This window comes from Sinocyclocheilus grahami, unplaced genomic scaffold (genome assembly GCF_001515645.1).
Source record: "Sinocyclocheilus grahami isolate Dianchi unplaced genomic scaffold, SAMN03320097.WGS_v1.1 scaffold209.1, whole genome shotgun sequence".
NCBI lineage: Eukaryota > Metazoa > Chordata > Actinopteri > Cypriniformes > Cyprinidae > Sinocyclocheilus > Sinocyclocheilus grahami.
Window position 1 is genome coordinate 1,717,285 of NW_015505388.1, and position 23,474 is coordinate 1,740,758.

General features: G+C 36.7%; 2 protein-coding genes and 1 pseudogene across 2 annotated transcripts; 2 read left to right on the forward strand and 1 right to left on the reverse strand.

The window, feature by feature from the left end:
- The first annotated feature begins 482 nt into the window (after positions 1 to 482).
- LOC107595842 (granzyme B-like) lies at positions 483 to 1,344 on the forward strand (annotated as a pseudogene).
- A 1,608-nt stretch (positions 1,345 to 2,952) lies between these two features.
- Positions 2,953 to 5,133, reverse strand: LOC107595844 (rab-like protein 3). Its single transcript, XM_016286419.1, has 8 exons — positions 5,009 to 5,133; positions 4,620 to 4,711; positions 4,400 to 4,529; positions 4,163 to 4,277; positions 3,891 to 4,041; positions 3,674 to 3,745; positions 3,503 to 3,541; positions 2,953 to 3,316 (listed from the first exon to the last, which is right to left on the reverse strand). Exons 1-8 carry the CDS (start codon positions 5,052 to 5,054, stop codon positions 3,260 to 3,262), a joined length of 702 nt encoding a protein of 233 aa, XP_016141905.1. The 5' UTR covers positions 5,055 to 5,133; the 3' UTR covers positions 2,953 to 3,259.
- A 1,581-nt stretch (positions 5,134 to 6,714) lies between these two features.
- On the forward strand, positions 6,715 to 10,564 carry LOC107595843 (dnaJ homolog subfamily B member 11). The gene is made up of 10 exons (XM_016286418.1): positions 6,715 to 6,868; positions 7,323 to 7,479; positions 8,452 to 8,549; positions 8,783 to 8,915; positions 9,095 to 9,237; positions 9,322 to 9,404; positions 9,523 to 9,580; positions 9,728 to 9,839; positions 10,053 to 10,212; positions 10,356 to 10,564. The coding sequence occupies exons 1-10, from the start codon at positions 6,795 to 6,797 to the stop codon at positions 10,418 to 10,420; spliced, it is 1,083 nt and encodes a 360-aa protein (XP_016141904.1). The 5' UTR covers positions 6,715 to 6,794; the 3' UTR covers positions 10,421 to 10,564.
- Positions 10,565 to 23,474: the final 12,910 nt, after the last annotated feature.

A 23,474-nucleotide genomic window follows, 5' to 3' on the forward strand; every position in this document is an offset into this window, starting at 1 on the left:
TAAAGAACCTTTAACATCTGAAGAACCTTTCTGTTTCACAAAAGGTTCTTTGTGGCGAAAGAAGGTTCTTCAGATTATAAAAAGGTAAGAAAGAGATGGTTCTTTAAAGAACCTTTGACTGAATGGTTCTTTGTGGAACCAAAAATGGTTCTTCTATGGCATCGCTTGAAGAACCTTTTGAAGCACCTTTATTTTTAAGAGTGTAGATGGACTCTTGTTTAACATTTACATTTAGAAGAATTGCATGTCACAGGTCAGTTTCAAATAAGTCATAAATTATTTGCTGCTCAAAAAATAATAAATAAATAAATCTGTAACTTAAAAAGTCGATAATTTATTACCATTAGGCCCTTCTATAGTACTATATACGATATATTTCTATAGTATGTGTGGCCTTCCAACCTTCCTTTGACTCCTAAAAAGCCCAATTCCTACTTAAGTAATCTGGTAATGGTGTGAGTTTGTTTTTTGTCAAAGGTGGGATGGAGAGTGGTATTATTGGAGGAAAAGTGGCTGAACTTCATTCCCGACCATGCATGGCATCTATTCAGATCAATAAACATCACACATGTGGAGGGATGCTGCTCAGAGAGGATTATGTACTGACAGCGGCCCACTGTTTGAAGTGAGTATGTCCCAGGATGCGTTATGATGCTTTTCAAAAAGATTTGAGACTTGCCTTGCCTTGAGCCTTGAGCCTTTTATTTCATGAAGACATTAAGACCAAAATACCTTCATTAAACAGTTTTGATTTTTTCCACAGTCGTAGTGTCTTCTAGTCGAGATCACTTTGAGGTTGTTCTGGGAGCTCACAACATCACGAAGAAGGAGAAGAGCCAGTAGAGAATCCCAGTGAGGAAATACATCCGACATCCTATGTTTGAACGGAACAAGGAGATGGACTACAGCTATGATATCATGTTACTAAAGGTACTTTCACCTTCATCTGTAACTCCATTTTATGCACTTTGTTTGCTCTCTTTAAATTATTATGCTATTTGCAGCTGAAGAACAAAGCCAAGCTGAGCAAATTTGTGAAAGTTATGCCTCTTTTTAAGAAGAATGGAAAAACACCAGCTAATGTTCACTGCTCCATTGCGGGTTGTCTATAAGGTTTTTTCCAAAATGTGAAAAAATGTGGCAGCTGTATACTTCAACTCTGAGAGAATGATCTGTAGTGTTTCAGATGGGAAACATGCTTTTTGTATGGTATATTACATTATATTATGTTATGTTATATTAATGTATTTCTCTATCCATCTTATTCATAGGGGGATTCAGGGAGTCCTCTTATCTGCAATACTAAACCACAAGGAATTGCTTCATATACCTTTAATGGTAACTGTACAAATAAATCATATCCTCAAGTTTATGTTAAAATCTCCTACTTCCTCCCCTGGATTAAAAAGAAAATGAAAATGAATGAATTAAAATAATTAATTCATTTTAAATTGGGTTTTTACATTAAACAACAGCGAAAACATGTAGCCTGATTGCAGTTTTGCATACTTCACACTCACACTCTCACAGTCATTGCTTAATGGTCTTTTAAATGTGCAGAACACAACAACTATATTGCACAGATTTTATTTCAAATAATGGTTATTTTAACTGTGCAGGGGTTGGTGTGTGATTGCTTAATACTTGTCTAATTAGTCTGTTCCTGCCAAAACCTCTTGCTCTCTGAGTGATGTTGTGAAAAGTCCCCCCGTTTGTGTGCAAGCCTGTGGTGAGTGATATGAAAACTAGAGGAGGTGTATTTGAGCCAAAGTTGAGAGTATTATTAAGGTGTCAATATGTCTGTTATATACTGTCTGTCTTATCAAAAGTAGATCCTTTCAGTGACAACCAACTACACTTGTAAATACACAAGCTTTTCAATACTTGAAATACAAGTTCAAATCCTATTTGGGCAATGACCAGAGCTCTTATCTGGCAGATGAATATCAGAGATCATAAGAGTTGGTGCTAATATGAAGTAAAATGCATCTCGTGCTTTCTTAGCTGCTAGCTGTCTGAATCACACCAAAGCATTTTGAGGTTGATAATTCAATAACATAAAATCAAATACACCATTTGCTATTTAAAAAAATTCTGACTAAATGTTTTAGATTTCCAGAAATTACATAAACTACATTATTGAGGGATGAAAAAAATACCAGCTAATGTAACTGGAAATGTAGAAAGGGTGCCACAGGAAGTTTTGCAAACTGCTGCTCACCTCAGAATACAGAATCATGTAGCAGCGATACTTCAGTTCAGAAATTTATGATTGGCAGTATCACAAACGGAAAATATTTGTCTGTCCAGTAATACTATACAATTTGATTTATAATTATGAATATATGTATAATGAAGTGAAAAAAGAAGAGCCAAACAGTTTATTCAAATGGATCTTTATTTATTGTTGATGTCTCAAGTAAATAGTTCTGTACATGCACAATATTAACAGCTTGCTAATATAGCAAAGAATTGTGAATCATTTATAATTTACACAGATAAAAAAAAAAGAAAAAAAAAGTAAATCTGTGATATTAATTTCTTCAGATGACTGGTAACTAATCCTGAAGATTAAGCAGAACTGGTTCTTTTAATAAAAAAAAAACCTGTCATATCTTCTGCAATGATACTATAAACAGAGAAATCGCCAAACAGTTTATTCAAATGGATCTTTATTTATTGTTGATGTCTCAAGTAAATAGTTCTGTACATGCACAATATTAACAGCTTGCTAATATAGCAAAGAATTGTGAATCATTTATAATTTACAGATAAAAAAAAAAGAAAAAAAAAGTAAATCTGTGATATTAATTTCTTCAGATGACTGGTAACTAATCCTGAAGATTAAGCAGAACTGGTTCTTTTAATAAAAAAAAAACCTGTCATATCTTCTGCAATGATACTATAAACAGAGAAATCGTTTAAATGAACTTTTACTTAAAAAAAAAAAAAAAAAAAAAAAAAAAAAAATTTCACCTCATGAAAATCATCTTTACAAACAGTAAACAAACATGACAAGGGAAGAGAAGGGGTATTTCCTTGGGTCCATATTTTTTTACCATTAAATATGAAAATACAAATATCTCAATGCAGGTGATGATCAATTCACATAAATCCTTCTGTCTTGGTAAGCTGGATGTTAATGTTAAAAAAAACATTCAAAAACAACCCTCCAACTGTTTGCTCTCTGCAAAGGAACATGATGACAAGATTATTCATATGCTTGTTCTAAACCCACCAACCCAAAGTATGTGTACACTCAATCGTTATGCAGACTTTTGAAATTAAAGCGCCTCCTGTCGGTGAAACTCTGCATCTAAGGAGGAAAAAAATGTGACTATTAAATAAAAATAATAATAATGCATTACTCTATATTAAATTATAAATGAATTACATCTACAGTTTGATTTAGAATCGTATAAGTAATTATCTAAAATTATTACAAAACAAAACGTGCACACAAATGTGGTCACATACAAAAAGAGAAATTACACACTCTCACCTGGCTAGGGTCTCTTGTGAAGTATCTCTTCTCTATTACCTAAAGAGACAAAATAACAATTTACACAAAATGTATTGCACAGAGACACAGTATATTAGACATATACACCAGGACAGAGAATCATTAGGATCAGAGTGGAAATACACATTTTATTTTCACTGAAGTCTCTACCTTGTCAAAGAATCGGCTCAATTTAACAGCATTTGAAGATCCAGCAGCAAGATACCGTGGATTTGTACAATCCTGAGAAGAAAAGCAGGTTAAAGCTCCGAATTCATAAGTGCGAAATCCCCAAAGGAGATTTAATACAACAAATGGAAACACGTTTTTTGCTTAATATTATATTAGTTTGGGTTGAGATATTTTAACAGCACTGAAAAGCACACACCAAATTGATCTCTTCTGCATTAAAGTCTTCAGATAGAAAGGCAGTGCGGGTCAGGACATCATTCCGCTTGTTTTCTGGGATCTGATCAAATTTGGTGCCAATTAGCAGGAGTGGAACTGAGTTCTCTGCAAACTGTTCTCTGTCATAATCTCTGCAAGTGCAAAACATCAGAATTATTTCCTTTGAACATATCTAGGACCTTATAGACAAAATAAAGTATTCTCTCACTGTATTTTGATATATAATCGTCCTTACAGAACCAGAAGACTCACCCATTTGATACAATGATGCCAGTTGGAGATGAGTCTTTGCTCAGTGCCTCTAGTGACCAGGGGTACAGATTCTGAGAGGATTTCTTATTGGTCAAATCATGAACTAAAATAATGCCTAGAAGGGAAAAAAAGAGAAGTGATTTAGCATTAAAGTAGAGTCATTACAAATATTCCAGCATGCTTTTTTACTTTGTATACATGTAAGAACCACTTTTAATGGTGTGTCTGATACTTAACCATTTACAAAATTGTAAAACACCGCTCTGGTGCTTTTAACACTGCTGGCACTGCCAACAGATCCCCCAACGTCCCAGAGTTCAATGTAGTATGTCTTCTCTTCTGGAGTGCCTTCTCTGTAGTCATGAACCTGTGATAAAAAGCAAGGCAAGGATTGCTATATAGGTTTACGATAATAACACAGTAAATGAATAAAAATCACTCCGAATTGTCACTGTACCCTGACGTCTACTGAGCAGCCCACAGTCCATGACGGATTCCCCAAAACTTGATTCTGGCAGAGCAAATGTACAACAGAGGACTTCCCTACTCCTGTAAACAGACATAAAATAACGCTGATCAGAACAGGAATACTGAGGCTCACAAAGTATTTATTTTTAAAAGAAAAAGAACAACGTCGAAAGTGTGGTTTCTCATCTTTAATATTCTCAAATAATGTTGAACATAATAGTAATATTGTAGAAATCCAAGCAAATGTGGCAGGCTAATACTTCTAGCTTGAGTCGCATATCAGACAACACGCTTACAATTTAAATTTACATTCACAATATCTTTGAGGAGGTTACAGGAAAAACAACGACGATAGATTATTTAGATAAGATGTATTACCAGAATCTCCCAAAACCAACACTTTCACCCTATCCAAAGACGCCATTTCTTTCCGGATATAACTACACTTCTTCTTCTTCTTCTTCTGCTTCTTCTGCTTCTTCTTCTTCTTCTTCTTCTTGCTTTACGGCGGATCGCAGACTTATAAGTGCATTACCGCCACCTATAGCTCAAATGGACCATTGACACTCTATCTACAATCTCCTGATTAACCTACCAACCCACATACAAACACCCTTGATTCTTGTACCGCTGAGAGACTTCATAGAGCTTCATCCGGCGCTGCGTGTTCAGCTCCTCCATCCTCCCTCAGCCCTCTTAAGCGGGATTTGAAGGAGAGAGAAAAAGAAAAGAAAAGAAAAAGAAATTCTTCTTCGGTTTTATGGCAGGTAGCACCAATGTTAAGGTGCATTATCGCCACCTACTGTATTGGAGTGTGAACCAGAGTTTACCCTTTCATAATAAGAGGGCAAAAAAAAAAAGACTAAATTAAAAAAATAAAAAATAAATTAAAATTCTTCTTTACCTCAAGAAGATTTTCCCCACTAAATTCTCTTAATCAGCTCTGTTCTCTTAAGATACAAAAATAAACTTTCTAGTCAATAAGTAAATATATTTTTAAGCTTTAGGTTATCCACTCCCATCTTTCTAAATTCATTCTTCACTGTTTCTCGTTCATTAGTATGCTTTTGACAAACACAAATAACATGTCCTACTGATTCCTCCATTCCACCGTGCTCACATAATCCTGTTGGATGTTTATTTATTATTTTTAAGGTTTTATTCAGCATAGTATGCCCAACCCTTAATCTTGTTAGAATATTTTCCTCTTTGGTGCTTCTTTTAGTTATTCTCACGACTCCTACTTCTCGCTGTATTTCATAAAGTTGACGTCCTGTATTTCCTGTATCCCATTTATGTTGCCACTCCTTAGTGGTATATGCTTTAATTACTGCTTTTGCTTCATATTTACTAATGTTCACCAGGCGCCGCAGCATAAATGGCTGCCCACTGCTCCGGGTGTGTGTTCACGGTGTGTGTGTGTTCACTGCTGTGTGTGTGCACTTTGGATGGGTTAAATGCAGAGCACTAATTCCTAGTTTGGGTCACACACGTCACTTTCGTCACTTTCACTTTCACTAAGTGAGATATTCATGATATCCTCGTTTTCCAATGCCTGTTTTGCTAATCCATCAACCTTTTCATTACCCTTTATCCCCCTATGAGCTGGTATCCACATAAATATTATCATGATGTTCATATTCTTAAATAACTACACTGTGCTCTCTGTCCGCATATAAGAACAAAAATAAAAGTTGCAGGTGGGTATAACAAAAAAAAATCAATGTCGATAAAACGGAAAGTATAAATTGAAAAAAAATAAAAAATAAAGTTCTGTATTTAATAGTAGCCCTTGTATGAAATGCAGTTGAATTTTTATTCGCTTGCTTGTATTAAATATCTTCATTATTTGGCTTACCAGTTCTAATAATATAATAAAATATAATAAAATATAATATAATATAATATAATATAATATAATATAATATAATATAATATAATATAATATAATATAATATAATTAATATAATATAATATAATATAATATAATATAATATAATATAATATAATTAGATGGGTTATTATGAGACTTTTTTTATTGAACTTTTATAACACTTCCTTTTTAAAATGAGGCGGGACTTGTGACAGAGCAGGAAGAGGCTTTTTGATAGACATCACAGAAAGCCGGTGTATTTTATTGGACTTCTGAAAGAAACAAGGACCCATGGCTGTTAGAGGAATGAAATTGTCGAGTGTTTGTTTTCTACTTTTATATTTGATATTGACAGTGCTGGCTGGGTAAGTGAATATCGTGTTATTTTCAGGGTTTAGGTTTAGTGCATTATATAAAGTCAGTACTCTGGCTGGTACACATGTTTCACTGTGATTGGTCTACGCCACTGTCCATGCATCATGCTGGTGAAGCTCGCCATAAACTACTTCATATCGCCTCTCTTATTTATTGTACTTTAATGCGTTAAATCATAACTCGGAATGTTTTTTTTTTGGGGTTCGAAATAGGACAGTGTTTTTTAAAGTATCCAAAATTGCTGTACCGTAACAAGGCTGATAACTTGTCATTGTTGCCACGTTTATATAAATGCTAAATTTCTTTCATAAATATCTTAAGCTTCATACTGTTGTCTTCTGGCTGATTTCCTCATCAAGATGTATAGATGTTAAATAATTATACATCAGTATCAATATAGCTATAGTTTGAATGTACGAGTTCTAAAGTAATGTGTATTTTCAGGAGGGATTTCTACAAAATTCTGGGCGTAAGTAGATCAGCATCAATTAAAGATATTAAGAAAGCCTACAGAAAGCTAGCATTGCAGCTTCATCCAGACAGAAACCAAGATGACCCAAATGCCCAAGACAAATTTGCAGACCTCGGAGCTGCTTACGAGGTATGATTGTTTATGTTTTAACAAGTCCTCTCTAGTGGGATCTTTGGCGTTTTGACTGTTACGCTTCATGTGTTGAACAAATATAATGTCTTTACCGAATATTATAGATATTAATGATGTGCATTAGGGAATGACATAACTTAGTTTTCATGCGAATATTAGGCGTAACTTTATTACAAATATCTAAATTGGCGATGCTTTGTGTCACTAAAGCATTGCATTACAGATTTATCATATGTTTCCTGAACAAAACATCAGTAGAAAAGCCAGTAATTTTGACCAGCATGAGCGTTGTTGTTAGAAACGAACCGATGGAGCGATTTGATTGGTTGGAAGAAATGTGTGGCCGCTTCTGATTGGTTGAAACATCTGCTAATTTTTTTATTCACGTTATTAGTGACGCGGACCTCTAGTGTAGCTTGTAATGATGTGCACTCTGTACAAAATTGAATTCTTATTACATAATAAATTATTTTCTTTTTAATGCCAAATAGTCAGTGGTTGGCTCCATTATAATATTGACAGTATTGTAATAGAGCTGTATTTATACCTTTCATATATAAATAAATATTTTAAATATTACATACAATTATAAAAATTCGATTTTAAATTAATTTTTACATTTCAGTATATAATATTAGACTTTTTTTCAGCAGATTGCTTTAAAAAAAAAAAAGAAGAAAAAAAGGAGTGTCATTTTAATTTGTCTATAACCATATCAGAAATTAATCAGGGTGCTAAAATTGAAAAAAAAAATGAGGTTTCAAAAATGCCTCTCTTTTTTTTCTAAACGTTTTGTTTATTTCATAACATCTAATTATGGCTTTAGACTTTAGATATTAACCTGTGTGTTTTGTGTTAAACAGAATTTTCCCCTAAAAACATCTTCAGGGTGCAAATATTGCCCCTTAAGAGTTCACAGCGTTTTTCAGGGTGTAAAGACTATTTTCTGAAGGTGCTTTTTAATCATAGGTGCTCTCAGATGAAGAGAAAAGGAAACAGTATGATGCATATGGAGAGGAGGGGTTAAAAGAAGGCCATCAAAGTTCACACGGTGATATATTCTCCAGGTAAGCCTCAGCTTAATTTAAGAGTTTTCTTCAACAGTTAACTACTGAAATGTTTGTAAAATTTCCCATGAATGTTGTATGATTTTAGTATAGATTTGCAAATGTCTGATGCATAGTTGGTATTCTCATTTCAGATGCATGCCCATTTGAAACAAAACTGTTGGTACTGTCACTGCGCATTCATACAATATTTGACTCCAGTGATATTCAAATATGTGTTTTGTTTTTTCAAGTTTCTTTGGCGACTTTGGATTTATGTTCGGTGGAAATAGGCAGCCAGCTGGCCGAGATATTCCGAGGGGTAATGACATAGTACTGGACCTTGAAGTAACCCTAGAAGAGGTGTATTCAGGGAATTTTGTAGAGGTGAGCTTCTTTTTTGTTCTTAAACCCTCTCCATTTCCTTCCTGATGTACTGTAGTATTCAGACTCTTTGTGTACTTCTATAGGCTTCGTCTGGCAGTGTACATGCATAGTCACATAGATATGGACACTCTCCTTTCCTTTTTCCTGTCCTTCTGTTTCCTCTCTTCTTCAACATGCAGGTGGTGCGAAACAAACCTGTAGCAAAAGAAGCCCCAGGCAAAAGAAAATGCAACTGCCGGCAGGAAATGAGAACCACACAGCTAGGACCAGGTCGCTTCCAGATGACACAAGAAGTAGTCTGTGATGAGTGCCCCAATATCAAGTAAGTTTGCCCAGTGATCGCTCTCACTTTGACTCACTAGGACATACTATGATTTTCTGTTAAAGACTGTATCATTGTTACCAGGCTTGTGAATGAAGAGAGAACACTAGAGGTGGAGATCGAGCAGGGTGTGAGAGATGAGATGGAATACCCTTTCATTGGGGAAGGTATAGGAAATAATTATATGCATAACTCAATACAGTAACATTTATTTGTATGAATTAGCTAGATGCTGCAACATATTATTTATACAATGTGGCATATATGTTGTTTGACTGACTACAGGTGAACCTCACATTGATGGTGAGCCTGGAGATCTGCGTTTCCGCATCAAAGTTTTAAAGTAAGAGTATTAAATTATAGCAATTAGAACAGTGAATCAAACTTTTTTCTTAATGTATAATATCATTTAGGTTAATGAATCTGTCTTAAAGAGTGAGAATTTATGAACTGTTTCCAGTTTATCACATGCAAATTTCATCTTGTCCAGGCATCCGGTGTTTGAGCGCAGAGGTGACGACCTTTATACAAACGTCACCGTCTCTCTGGTAGAGGCTCTGGTCGGTTTTGAGATGGACATCACTCATTTAGATGGTCACAAGGCATGTTTTGTTTAATTTGTGTAATATATATTGATTTCATTTCACATTTCACACAACTAAAAGCCGTGACTTAATAATGTATCATAATACAGAGTTTAAAAGAATTTATTAATATATTTTTGTGGTTCTTTAATATCTTCCTGTTGCCATATGTTGAAGTATTTGCAGTATAAAAAAAGACTCCTCATAAACTCACACAGACTTGTCTTGTAGGTGCACATTGTCAGAGATAAAATCACTAAGCCAGGAGCTCGTATTTGGAAGAAGGGCGAGGGCTTACCAAATTTTGACAACAACAATATCCGTGGATCGCTTATAGTCACCTTTGATGTAGATTTCCCCAAGGAGCAGCTTGATGACCAGCAGAAAGATGGTAAGAGAACATTTAGGGAATATGGACAATGGGATTTTTTTTTTAGTAGAGAGATGGTCCCTTTACTTTGTGAATACTGTGGAGTTTCTGTATATTTTTGTGCATTTGTGAGTTGTTAAATGCAACAGTTTATTTTTCCTTAGGTATAAGGCAACTTCTGAAACAGGCACCATCTCAGAAGATTTATAACGGACTGCAGGGATACTGACAAACCAGCAAATCAGGACTGATTGCCCTGTCCCTGTCTGCCCTTCACACACATACACACTTAAATGCACACTGAGGAACAAGCAATGGGTTGTATTTATTTTTTCTGATTGTTCTCAGGAAGGGCTGAATATGTTTTTATTATTTTTTTATTATTATTTTCTTTAGTTTACATTTTTAAAGGCCTTGTTTTCTCATGGAAAGTATTTTTATTTTTTTATTTGACTCGACATGTTTCTGTCCAAATTAATAGTTTTCCTTATATGGTCCCTGGTGTCATACTTGGAGTAAGTAGTTCAAGACATTTTTCATCAGTTTAAGTGTTTGGATGCTAACTTTCTGCTATGACCAGTTAACCACCATCCACTCATGGATCAGCATAATGTTTAGTGCCAGTTGACCTGAGAGCTACTGCACCACAAAAACAGAAAGAGGACTGAAACTTCAAACTAGAGGACTATTTAAACACCTTCCTCAGCATTATATGTCTTCAAGATTTTTTTTCTTCAAATCCTTTAAGAAAGAAACAGTTATATGAAAGTTCATTGACCTTTCTCAACTTGGACTCTTCAGTTTTTGGTCTGCTTGTATTAAAGAACAGATTCATGTTTGGTTTGTGTGTTTTGGGTGAGTGAAATTGCCTTGTTCAGATTTACCATCTGGCTACATGTCTGTTTCCTTTGAGGCATTTACTTGGGTTTTGAAGTTCAAACAGTAGACCTCTTAAACTGTACAGTTCAACTCTTTCCTGTGAATTTTTTATGTGACAGACTCACGTTCTTGTTTCTTTCACAACCTCTCCTGATGTTCAGCCCATTGGGTCTCTTCCTAGTTAGTAACTATCCGTTGCTCATTTGTGGACTGTACCAGAAAAAAAGAACAACTTCTTAGGATTACTTGTGCACAAGTGAAGGAAATATCATTTGTCATTTTCAAATGAAAATTAAAAGTTTCTAATTATGGTTAAAAATGGGTTTGATATGAAAACTGATGATTTGTTTATTTTGGAAGATTTCTGACATGTCTTCACATTTTAACTTCTTTGCCTAACTGGATTTCTTTAAACTTCAATGGTTACAGTCAAAATCGAATGTATATGAATGCATTTTTTAGTGGATGTTTGGTGTAGTTTTAGCAGCGGTTAGGTAGGCAGTAACTTACTTGTCCAGTAGAGGGCAGCAAATAGTAGATGATCTCCAGTATTAGTCCTCTTAAAAGTTTCTTGAGACTAAAAGTTTATCTATGTATTACTATTAGATATTACATAATATTATACAGTATATATTATATAGAATGTTTAAATATCATAACTTGTCATATGATACATTGTGTGTGTGGGGTGGCATTGACATTTTTATTTATAGAAAATAGAATATATATATATGTGTGTGTGTGTATGTATGTAATACATAATATATTTATAAATTATAAAGTGTCTTGACATGAAGAAGTAAGGCAAACCCACATTTGTTTCTCAGAACTCTCAACATATTTAGAACATTTAGAGTTATTAATGCCCACATTATAGGATGCATTAATTACAGCTCATTACAGATCAAAGGCATTTGCTGTCTTTAATCATGCGGTGGAATCCCACCCAGTTTCATAAGACCTACTGTGCTTGTGAATGCTTTGTGTGCATGTGACCTTTTGGTAAGGAATAAGCTCCATATACTGAACACTCCATATGGAGATTGATTTGTGTGTGTGTTTGCTAATCACTGTCATGTTTGCTGATAATACAGCGTGTGGTGTCATTCAGAGTTGACGGCAAAGAGTGTCTGCTTGTCTGACACGGAGTTCACAAATTGCCATGTTATGACCTCTGAATGCACTGCAGGTGGTTTTACTTACACTGCGTTGGAAGCCGCTGAGCTGGAGGTGCATTGCGCTTAGTCAGACCTGAGCCCCACTCTGCGTGTCCGGGACGAGAGGACGGGTGGTCGCCCTTCTTGGGGAGGTCGTCTGTCAAGGAGTTGCCTGGAAGTATTAGAGGCATCTTTTTGTATGACTGTTTTACAGTGTGGTTTTACATGTTGTGAATTTCCCTCTGTGTATCCGTGAGGCTGTGTGTGAACACCACACATGTTTGTTAGATGGAGTGTCAAGGATGAAGAGAATCCGTTTGAATGTAAAGGACAGTCAAACCAAATGTGTATATGAGTGTTACAAGCATTTGTAATTAATTAAAGAGATGAAATAAGGCGTTTCCTTGAGGGTCTTGTAAGCAGGATAAAATGTGCGCGCGTGGAGTAGACTATGGGGGGTCTCTCTCAAACATCTCCTTAGCATCTGCTCCGGAGAGTCATTCCCTTAACCTCACAACTCCAAGCCACAAACTTCTCCATTCACACAGCTATTTACCCTGCTTTAGGTTTCCTTTCAAATCATTCTCAACCAAGACTTATACCACTCTTTCTCTGTTTCCTCTCCCAAATGGCCTCCAGAATAGATTTTAATTGTTCCTTTTGGTTGACGGCTCTCACTGTATGTACAGTATATTTGTATGTTTTGAACTCCCACATTGATATTAATGCTGAAGGCAGGGAGTTTCTACTGGTGGTCCACCACAGGGTTGACATAGCAGTCGCCTGAATCCGGTCTCAGTCTGACTGATTTAATAACCGCTCATGTTGCTGACTTTCTTGTCATTTAGCTGTGGTCTTCAGCAAATATAACTTTAAGCTTAGGTGCTACTTTCCTCCTCACACACACACACACACACACAAAAGTGAAAAATTGTAATGGCCCCTCATTAAATGGGGACTGAGGATTTAGCTTTAAAAATCACAAAAGCTCTATAAACGTATAAAAGTGACCCATGTGTGTTCTTAAGTATCACTTTATTAACCCTCTATAGGACTAATGAATTTACAGCATTAACAATAATTGACTTTATATTTTACATATATTTAGGAGTAAAATCATTTTCCATAATGTGTTTTCTTCATCTGACTTTTACCTTTTTTTAGGGATCCGTCATTTATAACTGATGTTGTCCGATTAGGGCAAATTGTCTGAAATGTCACACACAATCAAATGCTTTTTCACTATCTGAAAAGAAGTTAAAAGGTCTTACTGTTTCAAAAAACATAAAAAATATTTATGAACATTAAAAAAATTTTGTGCTGCTATATTTGATTTGGAACTCGCGCATGAAAATGTCTAAAACGTGACACAAATTCGGATGCAATTTCACTGCCTGAAAAGCATGTCTTAGTGTTTCAAAAGCATTAAAACAACTTTAACATTGTGTTTCATCTTGGAATTTCAAATCAATTATCGTAGCACAAGTGAAAGTCAACAAGACTCTTCTTTTCAGTGTACCCCACACAGCCCACACATAAGTAGATGTTGACTTGTGCAGTCATCATTGGAGCATTGCTGTCTGTCAGTATAGTAATGCCAATAGACATTGGCATCTTTCCTGACCTGGTTGTTGTATGGATCACATCTTTCGAACTGGCATACAATAATGTACCCAAATGCCTGACTTCCACAACAACCTATTCTTCATCACTGCCCTCACCCTCATTGCTTTTATCCTCCTTGGTCCTCAACAACTTGTTTTATTACTACAACTTGGTTTTCAGATGCACTCATATCACTATCATCAATACTTTCTGAAATAAGTACAGATTTGTCTCTCTATCTTACAAAAATCTTACAAAAATGAACCTAAAACACATGCATAAATGTAACGGAGGCCAGCGAGTAGACCTGTGCAGGTAAACCTCACTCCCCTGATCTCAAGAGATGCACTAGCGGCTGACGCCTCCAAACCCATTGCAGGGCAAGATGAATAGATGAATAACGACACATGAAATTGGAATAGCCTATAGAATATTTTTGAAGCTTGAAAGTCTCGTCCTCACTGGAACGAAAACAGCGACCATCACAGTCTACAGAAATCCTCCTGTGTTACACGGAAGATATGCAGTCATACAGGTTTGGAGAAACTTTATTAATTGATTAATTAATGATTGAATATTTGGTTTAATGTTTGGTGAGGTCTGGGAACACGCCTGAACACATTGCTTTTGGGAACACTTTCTGAGCAGATCCTTGAGGTTCAAAACAATCCTGTCAGGCCGTAGATTTTAATGGCATAATTGCAGAGACTTCCTATTTTGCTGGGTCAAAGCCACCTGCTTACCCTAAATTTGCAGTAGGATATGTCTTGTTAATGATTTACTGTTTTAATTGTCTAAATTAAATTTTTAATTAAATTGTTTAAACATCTATCTATCTATCTAATGGCACAATTAGAAAGGCAGCAGAGCCGATCCTCCCTATACACAAAATACGCAAGCTGTGTAGGGCCCCTGAAACACCAGGGGCCCCATTTGCTCTCAAAGATTATGTAAATAAATGATTATATTGAGACTAAAAAAAAACGAGTTGAAAGCATATACCGAGCCGCGGAAGAGACTTTTTCTCAAGCGCTTTCCAAGAGCGCGATTCGAGACGCAGTGAAACATGGACAAATGCGTTTCATCCGCATACAACAGCTTGTCACTGGAGCAGTACTCTTAAAAGGACATCTTTGTTAATTTTTTACCCTTAATAGGAACATATTAGTACCTTAGAGTAGTAATTCGTACTCTTAAGGTACTAATATGTAGGCATACCTATTAGGGGTAAAAAAGGAACAAAGATATCCTTTTAAGGGTCCTGTTCCAGTGACAAGCTGTTGTACCCCAAAAGGAGCAATTTTGGCCCCTTTTTTCTGTATATAGCCTATACATCCACAGCAATTTCTGAAACCACAGACAACCCTATTGTTTGTATGGCCATCACATAAAAAGGTCTAAACCCTTAGTCTGGGGCCATGGAAAATAATTAAAGGTTCTCTCTTGCACTGCACCTTCACTTCCCTTTCCCTTTTCTTCATTTTCCCCAATATCTCTGTCCCCCCTTTTATCTCACCTGTCATTTCTTCACCAGCAGGTCTACTGTTATGAACAGAACTGTGTCCACCTTGTTGAAAACAACCACCTCATTTCAATTTGTTAGCACAGAATGTTATTTATCTTAAAATGACTCAAATACACTAGATTTAACAAACGTATATTTCATTCAAATATAAACTACTAGTCAAAAGTTTTTGAAAGATTTTTAATGTTTTTTAAAGAAGTCTCTTCTGCTCAGGGGGGGGGATTATTAGTTTTATTTAGCAAGGATGCTTTAAATTGATCAAAAGTGATGATAAAGACATTAATAATGTTACAAAAGACTTCTATTTCAGATAAATGCTGTTCTTCTGAACTTTCTATTTAGAATCAGAATCAGAATCAGAATCAGAAGAGCTTTATTACCAAGTATGTTTACACACACAAGGAATTTGACTTGACGACAGGAGCTTCCAGTGTATGAAATAACCTTAAAAAATCTACTCTGTTTTCAACATAATCATAATAATAATAATAATAATAATAAATGTTTTTGAGCAGCAAATCAGCATATTAGAATGATTTCTGAAGGATCATGTGACACTGAAGACTAAAGTAATGATGCTGAAAATTCAGCTTTGAAATCACAGGAATAAATTACATTTTAAAATATATTCAAATAGGAATCAGTTATCTTAAATAATAAAAAATATTTCACAATATTACTGCTTTTGCTGTATTTTGAAACAAATAAATGCAGGCTTGGTGAGCAGAAGAGACTTCTTTAAAAAACATAAAAAATCTTACTGATCAAAACCTTTTGACTGGTAGTGTATTGAAACACATTTTCTAAAGTGCCTAAAATGTCAAAATTAGTACAATATATTTGTTGAAAAAGTCTAATACACTATTGAATTATCAGTGAGCCTGTTACTCATATTATTTTTGTGCTGCTGTCTGCTCTAGCTCCCGCCCTCCCTGTACAATAAATCCATGTGAATATCTGTCTCTGCTAAATTTTTTATGTAATTTTACAATCGATATTGATATCCTTTAGCACAGTATTCTGGATGATGACAATAATGGGGTGCTAGTACTGATACTAGCAGTTTAATACTCAACTAGGTTAATAAAGACAAAACTATCTAGCGTGTTTACAGATGAAACTGACCTGCACTTGAAGCCCTGAACAGGTCAGTGTTGTTGCAACATTTCACTGCTTCTTCTGGCCGCTTCATCTCTTTCATCGAGTCCCGCGCATCGGTTCTGTTCGGAATCGTTTCGAAATCGTTAATTTTTCACATATTAAGGTAATATCATATTTTATGTATTTTTGTAGTACCTTGGAATACCATTTACTCTCCATACTTTGGTATGTGAATGCATCAATCATTACTAATTCCTCCATTTTTACCACTTGATACATTGCCGTACAATAGTACGGCCATGTTTTCCAAAGGGTTCAGCTATGAGAATAACAATCTGTGTCATGTTTAGCTGCTTCTGGTTATCAGTGCTCCAACTACATACAGAAAACACATAGTGGGGAAAAACAGGGTATCCAAAATAGCAGTATTGATGGACAAATCCAACTATTTTGTGGCCAGAAGCCTGAAGTGAACAAAAGGCAGCACATGCATAGAATAATACATGTCAGTTATCTTCAGCCCACTGCTGTTTTGAAGGCGGCCATGGATGGCCAGCACCATCCCACGGCGCAGGGGGGGGCCTGTGTACGCTGTGCTACTATATAAAAGACTGTCGATTCAAAGGCAAAAAGCCTCAACTATTTAACAGCGTGTTGTGGGCTCTAATTATGGGAAACACAGGCAGGAAAAAGTGGCTTGGGGTTTTTCAGTCCGTCTGTTTGTGAGAACGAGATGCTGTTTATTGAAATATTTTCAAAGCTAAACATAGACAACTGTCATTATGGACGGTCTCCTCAGAATGTCTAAAATATACTGCATCCCTATTTCAGAGGCTAATGCGACGCTGCGAAGGCTGAAACTGGACTTCGGCACCCACATCCTCAGGAAGAGGTGGTAGAGTCGTGTGAAACCAGAGACACAAACAGCGCTCAGACCACCGGTCTTGATTAAAAGAGCTGCATTTGATGCAAGGTTAAGCAGAGCATTTGTTGCTTCCTGGCACATATGGGCTACTGTACAGAAATGTACGGGGTCATGTTGTACTAATATCCCATAATGGTTTGCGTTGAACTGGAACTGAGTGAGGCACTCTGTCCAATTTAACCTCAGCTTTTATCACCAGTGACATGATTTTGAAGTAATAAGTAAATACCATGGTACATGAATATGGTAATAATTCATTGCCATAATATATACAAAATGACCACTGGTAACACTATTTGATACCATCAGTGTACAATGGAATGCCACAGTATTTTTTGTGAGGGTATGAGGTTGCCCTCGCACGAGTTGTTGGTGGAATTACCCACTTTTGAATTTCAAAAACGCCCACAAGTTCAGCAGGATTAAAAAAAAAATAAGGCTAAAAGAATGTATGTGAAAGTACAGTAAGTGTGTATTAGAGATGCTTGAGGACTGGAGCGCTGAAAGCAGTCTTTGTGTGGGTGTGGAGTACATCCTACGCCCTGCCCGCAGCCGTGGTGCCCGGTCCCTGTGGTAGCGGATCACAGTTAATAACTGTGTGGTTGGCTGTCAAGAGTACTTAGCCTGATGCTGGGCAGGCAGGACTTACGAACAGAGCTTCCTCTGGCCGATTGAGAGTGCTTGTGTGTGTGTGTGTGTGTGTGTGTTTGTTTGAATGTATGCCCATGTATACACCAGTATCTTGACCTTAAACCAGAGGAGAAAAAAAACTTGCATATGAAGGTGTTGAGGTGACTCTGTAATAGCTATTTGAATCTTACAATATCTTTTTGCATTTGCATTTTGTATTTTCTGCAAGATGCTACAGTTACTGATTGCTTTAAAACGTTATGATTCAAAAATGAATAGTGAGTCAAATCAGTGTCCAAAAATTGTTAAAATCTGTTACCTTAATATTACCTTACCTATACAGTGAAAACCTAATAGAATGATACAGTGAAAACATGGTATTATATGTAACTTAGCTATATTGACCCAGCAATACAGTTTAAATCTGTATAAAACTCAATAGGAAAATGTTTTACAGTAAATTGTTGTTGTTTTTGAAAGTAAAAATATTCCTGCAACATGCATCACTTGTTATATTTAAATAGTTTTGTTTTTAATCAGTTATGTGCATTAGGGTATTTTGTACATTATTTTTGTTATGTAGTTGAAGCTTATGTTTTTAGTTTAGATTAAAGGTTGAATTATATACAGGCACCTGTATACAGAGGATAAAAATGCTATCCTCTAATACCAAAAACATTGTCACCATATTTTTTTTAATCATACATTTCTGATCATTTTAAATATATATAAATAAAATATAATTATTTATTATTATGATTATTATGATATTTAAGTTATTATTTTTTAGGAATATATATTAAACTTTTCTTCTTTCTTTTTTTTTAACAGTGCAGGTACCTGTATTTTAAAGCAATCAGAAAAAGTAGACAACGGCAGAAAATGCAAAATGCTAACTAGCTGTTTTGTTGCATCTCTCATCAGTGCGAGGCTGATACAGTCATGACCAAAAGTTTTGGCAGTGACATACATTTTGTGTTTTGCAAAGTTTGCTGCTTCAGTATTTGTAGATTTTTCCCACATATTTCTATGGTATACTGAAAAACAATGGTAAGCATATCATAAGTTTTAAAGGCTTTTATTGGCAAAAAAATATAATGAGTCAATATTTACAGTGTTGACCCTTGTTCTTCATAACCTCTGCAATTCGCTCTGGCATGTTGGATATTAGCTTCTGGGACAAATCCTGACTTATGGTGATCCATTCTTGCCTTATTAGTGCTCGGAGTTGATCACAATTTGTGGGCTTCTGCTGGTGCACTTGCTTGCCTTTTGAGGACTGACCACAGGTTCTCTATAGGATTGAGATCCGGGGAGTTGCCTGGCCACAGATCCAAAATTTCAATGTAATGATCTTCGAGCCACTTCTTTATCACTCTTGCTTTGTAACATGGTGCTCCATCATGCTGGAAAATGCACGGATCCTCACCAAATTGCTCATGGATCGTTGGAAGAAGACGCTTTGCAGGACGCTTTGATACCATTCTTTATTCATGGCAGTGTTTTTGGGCAGAATTATGAGAGAGCCCACACCCTTGATTGAAAAACAACCCCACACATGGATAGTCTCAGGATGCTTCACTGTTGGCACAACACAGGACTCATGGTAGCATTCACCTTTTCTTCTCCGAACAATCAGTTTTCCTGATCGGAAGGGAGCTTCATCAGAGAAAATAACTTTGCACCAGTCTTCCTGCAGAATTTCAGTCTGTCCTTGATGTTTTTCTTGGAGAGAAGTGGCTTCTTTGCTGCCCTTCTTGACACCAGGCCATTGTCCAAAAGTCTTTTCCTCACTGTGCGTGCAGATGCTCTCACACCAACCTGCTGCCATTCCTGAGCAAGCTCTGCACTGCTGGTGACACGATTCTGTAGCTGACTCCTCAGGAGGAGACGTCCTGGTGCTTGCTGGACACTCTGGGACGTCCTGAAGACTTGTTAACTGCAGTCCAACCTCTCTCCTTGAAGTTCTTGATGATCCGGTAAATGGTTCTTTCAGATGTAATATTCTTTGTAGCAATTTCCTTGCATGTGAGGCCATTTGATGCAAAGCGATGATGGCTGCACGTGTTTCTTTGGAGGTAACCATTGCTAAGAAGAACACAGTGATTGGAAGCGCTTCTTCCCTCCTTTTATATGATTAGTCAATTAATGTTTGCTGGTCATTTTGTGTCAGGATCAAATAACAGTAATTTTTTGTGTGTGTGTGTATGTGAAAAGTTAATTTTTTTGGCCAATTAAGCTTTTAGCAATTATTTAAAATACATCTGATCACTCTACGTAATGATCTAGAAACAATGTGAATAAAGACCACAACAGCTTAAGCAGCAAAACACAAAATTTATGTCACTGCCCAAACTTTTGGCCATGACTGTATTTTGGCCGACATCTAGGACCTCCCAATGAGGAAAACCTGACTCAAATGGCTTTTATCTTGTAGTCAAACAAAACAAGCTATATATACACTGTCTGTTTGGGATTCAAAGTCCAGCTCATCCTCAAGTGTGTAGATTAGATAAATGCACATGAAGACGAGGATACCTGACCTTCAGCTGTTTGCTTGGTTCCATTCTAGCCTCTGATCCTGGTACACCTAGACATTATGTGTACAGTTGCTGAGGTTTAGGAAGCACTTTGAAAGACACAACAATAACACAGCAGTATGTTGCTTTTTGACAGAATTTTAAATATACAATTTAGCATGAGTGAAAATGTGTGATTGAGCGAGTGTTCCCTAAATAGCTTTTGAACCACCATTTCATGGGTCTAAGGAAAGTGTAGTATTTTTGTCTCGTCGATCATAGCTCATTGATCCCTTCCACACCTTTCCGCAGCCCCTTTTCCCAGATCACTTCATTGGTTACTGCTGCACAAGCTGTCAGTCAGTGTGCTCCAGGGCACACTGTATCAGACAGGCACACCTGTATCAGACTCCCTTGGGTGGAGGCTGGAAAAAGTTCCATGCAGTTAGGCCAACAAATTAGATCCCAATCAGTTAGAAAGCCCTGAACCCTGCATCTAGCCAGACCCCCAAGCCTGCCCACACAAGCAGAGACAGCTTTGGCCTTGTCCCTGACTAGACCCCTGAGCTCACCACCATTCCCTTCTCCTCTCCCCACACACTCTTCCTGAGAGAAACCAGGTGCTACAGAGGATGAAATAGTGTTGGCTGTTCTTCTCCTTTCCCCCCTGGAACTGGTACGCCATTTCCCACTACTTGGATCATTTGCGCTATCACCTTTCCACTTCAAAACCGACAGGCTTTATTTGTAAGTCACTTCAGAGACGTCAAAATTGCACTGTGCAAATTATAATGTGGAAAAGGTCCAGATTGGTTTATCGAATAGGCAATTATTTACGACAACTCCAGATTATGAGGACATTATGTTTTGTCTGTTGTGTAGCCAGCGTAAAAATGGCATTTATGGATACAATTTGCAACTAGAAATCAAAATGCAAAGTCAATATATTTTATATTTGTCCAGACTAGCTCTGGATTGCATCTTTGTCACTTGAGTTGTTGTGTTATTTATGAACGGTATGTGGCTACATTGAATGATCTATGTGCCATTTTGTTAAATTAAACCGTTTCAGTAAGAATGGAGAAATAGATCACCAGATGTGCGAGTGAACAAATGAAGAAGATGAATTGTCAGATATGATTATCAAAAAGCTTGTAGTTGCATGACACTGACCAAAGACTGAAGCCAGGTTCATGCTAATTACTATCCCTAATAGCCATTCTGAGATTATATTTGTCATTGGCTGGAATGAATCTAAGTTTTTGACACTTCCAAATGCTTAATTCTGCATGTCTTGCATAAGAAACCATTACATTTTCCTTTGAAAATACTTGTGCTACAGTGTATAAAAATCCAAGCTATTATTCAGTGCCATCACTCATATAATTCATTTTATTACATAGGTTGTGCTGAACTGAAATCAAGATGTTTGCATAACCATTAATTTACTTGCTGTTGGACCCCACCCTTCATCTGAGAGTTTTTATCCTCTAAATAGCTTGAAGGCTATTATGTTAATTAATGGCACATGGAGAATGAGGATCACCCAGAATCTCAGTCTCATGCAGTTTTTATCGCATTGTCTTGTTTCTTCTTTCTTCTTTCTTTTCTCATTTCTTCAGTGTCAGACCAGTCCAGTACTCAAAATACCTCTGTTGCCAATCCAGGCAGATCCAATGGTCATGTATTACTCATTCAGAGATTCCATTCTTTTTAAATGTGGCTCTGGCTCTGGCTCCACCTTCCCTCCTCATGCTGCTCAATCCTGCCAACATCTTTTTTTCCAATGAACTGTGGGTATGCTGTGATTGTCCAAGAGCTGAGTGTAAAAAGTGTTGGGAGAGAAATGGACACAGGGACGAGCCAATACATGGCAAGAGGGCACTGCTAGAAAGTGCCGAAGAAGAGGAAAGCATCAAGAATGTGAGAGGCTAAGCAAGGAAAGGGGGGTTTAACATCAGGGGGGAGGGTGCTAAACTGATCTGGTTTGCTCTCTGATGAATATATCTGTATGTGATTATTTTGACAGCAGTTATAAACCCATAAGGCCTGGCCCCAGTTCCTGCTCTTGTTGATTTAAACCACTGAGCCCCATAAATAATGGCTGATTAAGTGACTGCGCCAGCTCTCTTAGCCCAATTTACCGCTGCCTGGGTCTGAGCACTGTGGCCCTAAATGTGTTCTGCATTAGTATTACTGAGGAGGACTGGGAATGCGGGGCAACTGGTCCCATGAGCTGGAGGAAGCTCTCAATGAAAGAGGATTTAATAGATTTAAACATCTTTTAATAATCATTTGAGCAGACCTAAACTGTGCCTTGATTCAAAGGAAACATGGCAGAGATATTCTTGTCATGAGCAGTCATAAATATGTCACGCTAAGTAAACTTATTAATTACAGATGTCTGATATTTTATAGATGCAAATACATGTACATTCACTCTAACTGCTCTGTTAAAGTCAGTCACGTTTTGCACTGTGTATCAACAACCCAGCTGCCATTAGTGACATACAAGAGTAGGCATTGTTGTTGGAGGATAAATATTGGTTACTGGACAATTACAAACGAGGCATTTGTTGCATCCAGTGGGGACATAATTACTGATTATAATGACTTATACTGTCTTTTTACGCGTTGCGTTGCATCGTGCCGCGTAAACATAAAACCCTGTCTGCATTTGTGATCAGAGAAATTACTAACAACAAGTGGTACTCCACACTGACCAAAACTCGCAATGATAAAAGAAAACGTACTTACGTGAGTCAGAACTGCCGGCATTTTAGTCTAACGTTACTCTCCTAGGATCTGTAAACAGTCCTCCATAGAATGTGCCGACGATCCACAGCACTAAGTTGAAGTATTCCCTCAGCGACCAGTACAGATCAGCTCCAGGCATGACGAAGGGGATATCGTCCTCTTTTGGAAGACCAAACAAAGTAGTT

Coding starts and splice junctions, on each gene's coding strand:
- LOC107595843 (XM_016286418.1), top strand. CDS start 6,795: ATGGCTGTTAGAGGAATGAAATTGTCGAGTGTTTGTTTTCTACTTTTA. Junction 7,480..8,451: donor ACCTCGGAGCTGCTTACGAG/GTATGATTGTTT, acceptor TTTTAATCATAG/GTGCTCTCAGATGAAGAGAA. Junction 8,550..8,782: donor CACGGTGATATATTCTCCAG/GTAAGCCTCAGC, acceptor TGTTTTTTCAAG/TTTCTTTGGCGACTTTGGAT.
- LOC107595844 (XM_016286419.1), bottom strand. CDS start 5,054: ATGGCGTCTTTGGATAGGGTGAAAGTGTTGGTTTTGGGAGATTCTG. Junction 4,278..4,399: donor GTTTTACAATTTTGTAAATG/GTTAAGTATCAG, acceptor TTTCCCTTCTAG/GCATTATTTTAGTTCATGAT. Junction 3,542..3,673: donor TGAGCCGATTCTTTGACAAG/GTAGAGACTTCA, acceptor TTGTCTCTTTAG/GTAATAGAGAAGAGATACTT.